General features: G+C 34.1%; 1 protein-coding gene across 1 annotated transcript; it reads right to left on the bottom strand.

Moving 5' to 3' along the window:
* Positions 1 to 230: 230 nt before the first annotated feature.
* On the bottom strand, positions 231 to 9,538 carry LOC115714084 (auxilin-related protein 2). The gene is made up of 8 exons (XM_030642618.2): positions 8,549 to 9,538; positions 5,806 to 7,444; positions 5,588 to 5,723; positions 5,392 to 5,492; positions 5,110 to 5,175; positions 4,134 to 4,223; positions 1,427 to 1,603; positions 231 to 1,013 (listed from the first exon to the last, which is right to left on the bottom strand). The coding sequence occupies exons 1-8, from the start codon at positions 9,214 to 9,216 to the stop codon at positions 975 to 977; spliced, it is 2,916 nt and encodes a 971-aa protein (XP_030498478.1). The 5' UTR covers positions 9,217 to 9,538; the 3' UTR covers positions 231 to 974.
* Positions 9,539 to 10,759: the final 1,221 nt, after the last annotated feature.

Below are 10,759 nucleotides of genomic sequence, written 5' to 3' on the forward strand. Positions count from 1 at the left end.
TACACATTAATAATGTGAAACTAACTTTAATACATATTTCTCACATTTGAAGCTGAAACGTGTAAATATAACAACCTTTTAAGAGATTACAGAGTCAAAACATATCACAAAGAAATTTTTTATAGCTCGTCTTTTTAGACTGACAACATTTTAAACTTACAACGGATCACAAACAACTCTAATACCGTATTAAAATAAGATGCAAAGAATTCTACCTCAAAACTAATTAGTAATAAGAATAACTCATTCATCTAATATATTATATATGACAATTTATTTACACGCATTAATAGACTAAAAAAAATTAAATAAAAAGTGCACATTGAACGTGTCCCTAATTATATTAAGGTGGTTTCTTGTCCGGTTTTAATATGGAGGGCTTCCACCAGCAGCACATAAGTGAATTAATTTGCAACACTCATTATACTTTTTTCGTAAAATTCACAGCTCATTTTCATACACAGCATATATTAGTGTTCTTATATCAATACAAAATAATGAGGATTTATATTGAATGTACTATATATATCACAAACCCAAAAATACAAATAAAAAATAAAAAATAAGACAAAAAGATAACCCAAACAACCTGTCCTCCTCACCCACGCGAATCACTGAATATGGTCAACCGTGATACCACAATTTGGTTGTCTATACATCAACTTAGGATATTCCAATTTCACCCACAAATCTTCAGAATCCCTACGATTCCAGATCAAATTTCCTGTTGCAAACAATTACAACACATATATATAGATATCTATAGAGGGAGGAGATCCAGGAAAATACCATCAACGACTCTTGGTTAATTAATGGAACGAGTTTCACTGATGCACTTCAACTTCAGCCGAAACTTTCCACAGGGGTTACAGTTCCTATGAGCATAGGCATTTTCCCTTGTCCCTCGTAACAAAAAATATTTTGCAGGGGTCAAATGAAGAATCTCGAAGCAGAAAAGTTCCATCATAAAGCATTCAAAAAAGCTCCTCTGAATTGAACTTGTTCCAGGCTTCCTGTAGCCACATCAAAATATTTCACATTTAGTAAAAAGCAAGGCTGCAGTAAATATATTTCCATCAAAGAGTCTTTTGTGTCCCAAACAATTGAAAAAACATAGGTTACATAATCCGAACATTTTATTGCATTGTGTCAAACTTAGCAAGTCATATGAAATTTCTTATGTTATACAACGAATAAGTGAAGATACATAGACCAGATATTGATACCAATACAAAAACAAAACAAAAATTAGAATAACAATTACAAATAATGAGAAAAAAAAGAGCAAGTTCTTCATAGCATCTCTTGGAAAAGTATTGTGAAGTGTGAACATTGACAGGATTAAAGATAAACATGATAAAAGAAAACAGCATTTTAGTAGCATGTGTTATTAATTCATAATATTCCGTTGTAATTGGTTGCATACCTTGAGGAGGTCAAAAACTTTTTCAGCAACATATTTCTGCTGAAGAGTGGCACCTTTTTGTTGCACCTTATCTGGGTGAATACACAAAGTGGCTTTCCTATATACTTTCTTCACTGATGCAGCAGTAATCATATCAGTCAAAGAAACTGGCTGCCAACCAGACTCTGGCCAGAGCACCTGATCATCACAAATGGTACAGTCCACCACAACAGGTCAAAATTGATCAAACCATTTCACATAAATAAAATACTTTTAAGATACAAACGGAGAATTTATAATTATTTCCTACCCCACAATTCATATTACAAGAGATTAATAGCAACAAAATTGAGGAAACTAGACAATTATTGAATACCAAGGAATATTTGGAATTGCAATCATTGCCTTACAAAAGAGAAAGAAATGGAAAGAATACCTTTTGATAACATTAGATATCCGTACCATTTAAAAATTAAATAAGAGAAGAAATATATAATGAAACACAATCGATGGCAACAGAAAAGTTTTTAAATAATCATACTACTAGATTTAATGACCAATAAAGTTCAACAACAAAACAAAAATATCACCGATGCTATATGTAACACATTTCAATCAGCAGTATGAGACATACCTTATCCTAATATCCTAAAGAATGGCATTTCTTTGTTTGTAATTAATACAAGGGTAAATACCATTTTGGACCCTGTGTTTTGCAAAAGTTACAGATTGGACCCTGTGTTTTGTTAAATGACAAAATGGACCCTGTATTTTCTAAAATAGTAAAAATAAGACTCTGAGCTTAATTTTTGACAACTTTTTTTTTAATACAACCAACTTGAAGACAATGCTTAATACGAACAGATACAAAAAATGTAAACAATTTTGTCATACACTTTTAGATCGAATTATAATTAAACTTTATTTTGACAAAAAATCAATTGAGGGTCCTATTCCATTTTGTCATTTAACAAAACACAGGGTCCAATTGGTAACTTTTATAAAACAGATACAACCAACTTGAAGACAATGCTTAATACGAACAGATACAAAAAATGTAAACAATTTTGTCATAGCACTTTTAGATCGGATTATAATTAAACTTTATTTTGACAAAAAATCAATTTAGGGTCCTATTTTTACTATTTTAGAAAATACAGGGTCCATTTTGTCATTTAACAAAACACAGGGTCCAATTGGTAACTTTTGTAAAACAGAGGGTCCAAAATGATATTTACCCTAAATACAATTATCTGTTTGTCGTTAAAAAAAAGATTTAAAAAAAGAGGCTCACTAACAAAAGTTTAGTTCTAAACATTACCGAAAAGGAAGCAATTACTAACAAATAAGTAAATCATTTTAAGTAGAAGTGCCAGTTAATTTCCAGGTGCATACCATTAACAACATTGCCTTCAACCGTACAAAAACCATAAGGGCAGAAAAAATAGTACATAATCAAATTTCACCTCAACCTATTTAGTTGCATAAACAAAAATAATAGTACTAGCCCATACATACATTAGAGTATATATACATCAAAAGAATGGGCTTTAAAATAAATTCAAGGCACCATGAGTGCTAAATGAACTAAGGATTGGATAAAATTTAAATTTCTAAGACGTTGACAGTCAAGTAGTCCACATGGTTGTAGAGCTTAAATTATGACTGGAATTTTATAACAAACAAAATTGACATGAAGGGATAACAGGTATTAGAAAGAAAATTTATTAGTTAAGACAATAATAGTTGTTTCTCAACAAAGGCTAGCATCATGGAAAGACTTGAAAGTAAAAAAATGAACAAAATAGAAATGTTTGATACAGACACCAAGTTAAGAAGATTATTTAGCAGTACATATTAATCCTAGGCTCCCTTTGTTTGGTAAAGAGGAAAAGGAGGAAGAAACGAAAAATTTAGAGAGAAAAGTGAGAAGATAGGAAAAATTAAAAGTTGTCGCCAATCAAACATCATTAAAAGCAAACTAAACAAAACTATAAAAATGTATTAGGAAAAACTAGTTGGATAATTTATTGATCAGAATTTAAAAGATCTATCAGATACACTAACAAAGCTTATAATACAGAAAACACAAAACAAACTTGATACCCAAAGACTTAACATACGCGAGGGTCAGTAATAACTTGGGAGGGTGTCAGTCTAAGAAATTTGATCTCCGTCTCTTTTTCAAAAAAAAAAAAAAAACTTTACTATTAAAAAATACTAAAAAAAGTTAAAATTACAAGTTTCATCAAAGATAATACTGTACTTTTCCAAGGAATACAGATGTAATTAACAGCTGTATTTCATATTTTTTACTGGTCATTTAATAAATCATGGGAAGGCAAGAATCAAACATTTACTAAGACTCCCTACTCATCACAAGTTAAAGTCACAATTCAATTATTGGATACCAAGGTCTTTATTTAAACATCTCCAGTATTATAAACATTTCAATTTTAGTTTCATCCATAGATTTTACGTTTCCAATCCCAAGCAATAAAGGAAAAATGGATTTTAACAATTTGCTGAAATAAAAGAATCAGCCAAAAAGTATTAAATATAATTTGAAGTGCGATCTATAAAATAAGTAGAAAAAAAATGTGAAGAACAAGTGGAAAAACGTAAGCAGAAACATTTAATAAATTTTAACCACGAGTACGAAATAATACCATTAACCGACTGGAACTACTAATCAAAGAAAAAAGGTGATAGAGTATAAATGACTTACATATTGCATGGTTGATAATAGAGCACGCAAATTCCCCTCTTTTCCTGCAGCCCAACGTTTGATTTCAACATCTAGCGTTTCAGCAATTCTCTGGCATCAGAAAAAGAAAAAGAAACTTGATGACTAATATATATGAACTAGTAGGAAAATAAAAAAGAGTACTTCAAGTATCAGGAGGGACCCCATAAATATATACATCCATAAAAGATATATATATACACATATATACGATGTTCAGAAAATATATATACACACATAAATGCACATTATAAAGTTGACTGCAACAAATAAGTAGGTAAAAGTAACTTGATTGCAACAAACAAAACTTCAGCACATTCTTACAACAGTGAAGATAATGTTGACATTAGCAACAAGCTGTCTTTTAGGGTTTAAAAAAAAACAATTGAAAAAATTGACTGTACTGTTAAAAATATGGCTTCATAAATACCCAAACACTGTAATTGCAAATCTCAGTTAAGTAACTATAAACTACCATTTGTTCCAGTTGTGCAATAGAATTTTTTACTCTAGATTATGAGAAAAGATCAGCCAGTGGGTGGCACTTGGCTGCACAATGTGAAGGAATTCAAATACAATCCTTTATTGGAATTTTTTTATGTAACTTTCATTTGAAAATTCTTCATGTAATAATTTAGTTTCTATGATGGTGGTTTGATGCCCCACTTTAGGTATTTATTCAGATTCATATGATAATATAAGATTGGTTGTTTTGTTTAGTATTTTTTTAATAAACTATTAATTGCTATAAAATATAAGATTTCTTCTTTTCTATCTGAAAAATCAAAAAGGAAAGCTGTTTTAGAAGAAGTTGTCGAACAGACCCATGATAGGGCCCAATACTCTAATTCTTCACCTGGGTGTCAATTGACTCAAGCAACATGTCATCACATATGTACTCAGCTCCAAGAAAAGAAACACTAATAAAAAATGAACTGCAAAAGAACAGAAATTTTACATGTCTCTCAGCTTGCTCCCTCTGGTATTGAAGGTCCCGCTGATTCTTCTCTTCTAGTGCTTTTGCCTGGAAAAATAAGGTTAATTATTAGATCTTCATAGCACCAAATTGATAAACCTTTGTAACTGGATGTGTGGGTGCACATTATGTATATTTAACTACAGGGTAAATTAAGTGGAACATACACTTCCACTCCTCTCAAAAAAAAAAATCAACGAATTATTACTTTTTTCTTTTTTATATTTTTTTTATTTATTATTTTATTGGCAAGAAAATACATACTTGTCTCTCCTGGGTCCTCTGTTGACGTTCTAATCGAGCTCTTCGTCTTTCCTCACTTTCTCCTTCAACATCCTGGAACTGCCCAGGTGATGCTGTAGTAACTTCACAAGAAAAGAAAGTTCAGCAGATGTAAAATATGGAGAACTAACTAATGTATTTGTCATCTGTTAAATAATGAATTATGGCAAGGAACTACCATTAAATATTGATGTAAGGTCTTCAACAATATTCGTAGTAGAGTTTGCCTTCTTTATGTTAGATTGAAATCCACTGGTTGACTTTGTTGTCTCAGACTCTTGCCTGTTCTGAAATTGAGTATCAAACATGGGATCCTGCAACACAAAATCACAAGTTACGTTCAAAACTCAAATACTAAGTTTCTCAAAACAGTTTGCAAAATTAAGAGGGCCTCACTGATGAATTCCTGGGCCTTGGCGCACTATTAGGTCGAGTATTATTGAAGAAGGATTCGAGATCATTTTCATTCTTCTGTTGGTTTACCCTAGCAGCATTGGCTGCCCTTTCCCGAGCCTCAGCAGCAGCCTTACTAACAGCAGCTCGCTCTGCTACTCTGTTTCGTGCCTCAGCATCAGCTCTGGTTGTAGTAGCCCTATCACGTGCTTCCCTTTCCTTAACTTCTGAATTTGCTCTTTCCCGGGCTTCTGCAGCTGCCTTCTCTGCTCTTTCCTTTGCATCAGCCGCTGCCCTTTCACGAGCTTCAGCTTGAGCTCTCTGAACTGCAGCTCTTTCAGCACGTTCTCGAGCTTCTGCAGTTGCCTTGTCAACAGCAGCCCTCTCAGCTCTTTGGCGAGCATCAGCAGATGCTCTTTCACGTGCTTCCCTAGTAGCTCTTTCCACAGCTTGTCTAGCTTTTACCCTTTCCTTCTCAATCTCCCTTGCTCTCTCTCTTTCCCTCTCAAGTCTCCTTTGCTCTCTCTCTTTTTCCTCCCGCTCCCTCTCAAACTCCCTCACTCTTCCCCTTTCTTTCTCAAGTCTCTTTTGTTCCATTTCTTCCTCTTCCCTTTCCCTCTGCAAACGTTGACGCTCAAACCTCTCCTGCTTTTCGCGTGCTCTGTCATCCTGTGCTGATTTTTCATCTCTTTCTACCTGTGCTTCTTTATTTCTCGCAGCCTTTGTACTCTCTCTCTCCCTCACTTCCTTAGCCTGCCTGAATTTAGCCTCTGCCCTATCCATAGCTTCCTTCATAGCAGCAGCAGCTGAATTCATTTCCAATTCTTCGCCATAAGAACCATTGACATTCTCATCAACATTATCTCGACTCTTAACCCTGGCAAAATCTTCAAGTTGATCAATTGGAGATGAATTAGGGACCTGATAGTTTTGAGTTGAGTTTGTAAAAGATGAGAACTCGTTATTCTTTCTTCTTGCATTTGTAGTGGCAGAAGAATTAACTCCGGCCTTTGATACTGGTTTTGGAGGTGGTGGTCTTGAAGGTGGTGGAGCACTAGTAGGTTGAGTAAACAGAGGAACCTCTGAAACAGTAAGCCAAATATCTTCAGATGAATCCAAATTTTCTACAGATGTTGGAGATCTATCCACTTGAGTATTTGCTTCCTTGGAACTAGTACTGGCATAAAATGAAGGGGGCATAGTTTGTCCAGATGTATGAGGATTGGAGGAAGCTGTAGGCATCTCAAAATCCCAGTCATTTTCAATAGGTACTTTCTTCTGTGTTTCGTTGTCTGGACTTCTCACAGAGAGCTTCTCAAACTTTTCATTATTAGGAAACATTTTGGTCCTGCTGCTACTTGAATCTGCCCTTAAAGTACTTGCTTCCTTTCCCCTGTTATCTCTCTCAGAGGTAAAAGATGTGGCAGATCTTACAAGGCCGTCAAATGGATCCACATCATCGTATACTTTCCCATTACCAACTGAATCGCTTTTCATACTTCCAGAATTAGAAGGCTTACTAATTTCTTCCAATGGATCACCAAACTGTCCTGGCACTACAAAGGGATCTTCCACTACCTTGGAGCTTGTTTTTGTTGCATTAACAGAAGTTTCAGAGTGCCAATTTGTCCCTGAAGCTGACCTGTTAAAGAAAATATATGATATTAATGCATAAATAAACAAAATGGCAACACAATGACAAAATCAATATTTGAAAAACTAAATATATTCTCTAATGTAAAAATTAGCTTCCCGTATGTAATGCAACACTTTGTAAGCTTTTACCAAGAAGCTCTCCCACCATGAACAATCAAATGAAAATGGAGTTCTTTTTGAACTTTTTTGCCATTGATCTCATACAGATCCAACAATAAAACAAATTCATTCTTTATTTTATAAAAAATAAGTGTTTTCCTCTCCTACCAGATTAGACACCATCACTAAGCTTTTGTGGACCCTTTATTACTGAAGGGTAGAATATCAATAGGCAAGTAAGGTGTCTTGAAGTTCGTAAGACAGCTAGAATTCTAATTGAAAGAGACGTGTTGAGCCACTTGAAAAAGAAAACACACATGCATAGACAAGTTAAAACTATTTAAAGAACATTAGACTTCCATCCAAATGGAAAAGGGACATCGATACTGCATATATACCATTTGTCCCCCCCCCCCTTCTTCTTAGACTAAAACCCTAAAAAATGAACATCCCCATGAATAAAATGAGCAATTACTATTGGTTCATCTCTTTCAAATTCAACATTAATCAAAAAAAGGCCAGGGCTACAAGTCAGTCCATACACCAACGATCAGTCTTGAAACCTTGTTTGCCTTCCATTAGCAAATCCTCACCATAAATTTGACAAATTTAAAAGATCTTCACCTTGTTAATCCCCCCTCACATGTCACAAACACACACACCCACTGTAATGAAAGAAGCACATATTTTACAGCCCCAGCATCTTCCCCCAACCAACCAACCCACCCACACGCCAAACAGAAGCATTACAAACGCCTGAGATCCCGGTAAATACATGCAAATGCCTTATTCCAGATTTTCTTCAGTCAGAATTATGAATCTGCTCCAAGTCTTCCACTACCACAAAATGGCGAAATGGGTGCGACATATATGACATTTATAGTAGCTCAACATGATTGGTTCGAACTTGAGCAATAAAATTTATCGACTGAACATAACAACATGACTACAAGAAAGCATAAGCAGCGACAAACAAAAATAAAAATAATACCTTTCACTTGGTGGACTAGTAGCTCCAAAACCGGGTAGCAAATCATCGAAATTAGACGCACTCCTATCAGTTTTCTCCGGTCTAATAGCACCAGTGCTCTTCCATTGGGGTTCGGCTTTACCAAACCCACCAAGAAGGTCGTCAAAGGGGCTGTTTCGTTTAGGAGGCGAAGAAGAGACCGACGAAAAAACGTCTTCGAACTTAACCTTGGATGTGGAACTCGTCAACCCCGGGACACCATTGAAAATGTCGTCGTCATCATCGTAAACCGGTTTGTCATAAACCGGCTCCGACGATTTTGAACCGGTCTCAGTTGAGCTAGGAAACATAGAATCAAAATTGAAGGCTGAATTGGCCCTTGGACTGTCAGATTTGGTAGTAAACCTAGCCGAGCCACCCATAATATCGCCGAGGCCAGAAAAATCCTGAGACCTCTGAGCGTTGGACTGGCCAAAGATCGAATCGCGATCATCGGCAAGAGACCCACTAAAGGAATTGGAAACGTGAGAGGATCGTGGAGGTCCACGAGATCCGAGATCGAAATTGTTGACGAGATTAGCAGAGCCTTTGGTAGAAGCGGCAGTAGTAGAGGCCGCAGCCATTGGAGTTGCTTTGTTTGAGGGTTTAAACCCGAAATCGGTGGCCAAAAGCCCCTCAAAATCGTTCATTGCTTCCCTGAATTTCTCTTCTAAATTAAATTTTCCAAGAATGAGAAGATCTGAAGAAACTTTAGATTTACGTTGAAGCGCTATAAAGTGGAGATCATAGTAAGGGTGACGGAGGAGAGGGGGGCTGTTTGGGATCTGAGAAAGTGGGAGAGAAAAAGATCAAATGAGATGATGGGATTTGGAAATATGAGCTGTGAGGGAAGAAAGCATTTTTGTTTTGTATTTCCTTTTTTTTTTTTTTTTTTTTAATCTTTAGCTTCTCTCTTGTTTTCCCTTTCTTTTATTTGTCTTTCTTTTCAATTATTATTATTATTATTATTTTGTTTTAGAATCTTTGAGGCTCACCCTCCTCGATTATGCGAGCGGTAGAAGAGGAGAGAGAAAATAAAAGAGAAGACTATTCCTTTCTATTTTTGATTTCTAATTATTAAACCCTTTCAATATTTACCTCAATATTCTGATTTATTATAATTATTTTTTTGAAAAAGAAGAAAAGATGTGACCAATCACCAATATCTAATACTTTTAACGGAATTTTCCTTATTAAAAAGAACTAGTACATAATATTTTAGGAAGTTGTAATTAAGACATGTTGACTTGTAAAAAAATAGAATTGGTAATCAGTAGTCTAAAATATAATAATATTTATTTAGTACCCATTACTTTAAAATTATATTTATTTTATATTTTAGAGTCAAATTTAATTAATTATATTTAAATTGCATTTACTTTATACAAATTTTAATGTCAAATTTAATTATCTTTATAATTATATAGGAAAAAATAACACAAAAAATACAAAACTAACTTTTATTACAAATATTCCTTCACACAGTTAAATAAACTTTTGTAATTTTTTTAATGTTTTATTTACTAATAAACATTTTGCACATGCAATAAGGATTTTTGCCCAGCTCCCCCACTAAATCCAACTGTCATTGAAGCTCCATTGTACAATTTTATTTTTTTTTGCTTTTTTTACTTATATCAATTTCCATATCAATAGTTATTACATGTTCCTTTTCTTCTTCATCTCCTTTTGTGAAAGAACCCAGTGTTTCTAAATATGCAACAATGGGTGTGAAATTGTTGAGCAAAAAAGGCAAAGATAAACGAATTATTGTGGAAGAATATGACTCTAACGAAAATTTTATTTAACCAGCAACAAAACATGAAGGTCGTCCTTTGAAGAAATTGAAGAGGAACGAAGGTGATAAAAGTTCTATACCAGAAGTTAAGAAGGGAAAGAAGAATGTCGATGAAATACCTAAGGTTTTGTTTTAGTTTCTTTTCTATTTTGCCCTAATTTAGAAATTTTGTCTTTATTCTTTTTAGTGTTTTTACATGTGATTTCGGTTCTAGGGTTTCATACATTTTATTTGTTTTATTGTTATATTAGTGGTAGGTTAACTGATTTAGAATATTGTTCGATTTAGGTTATTTTTTAGTTTTTTCGTCATAAATAGTTGTTCATTGTTGTATTTTTTTCATTCATTTTAGACTTTATTTTGTAATGAGTATTGTAGATGCACTCAGTTGAAAC

This window comes from Cannabis sativa, chromosome 4 (genome assembly GCF_029168945.1).
Source record: "Cannabis sativa cultivar Pink pepper isolate KNU-18-1 chromosome 4, ASM2916894v1, whole genome shotgun sequence".
In the NCBI taxonomy this organism is placed as follows: Eukaryota; Viridiplantae; Streptophyta; class Magnoliopsida; order Rosales; family Cannabaceae; genus Cannabis; species Cannabis sativa.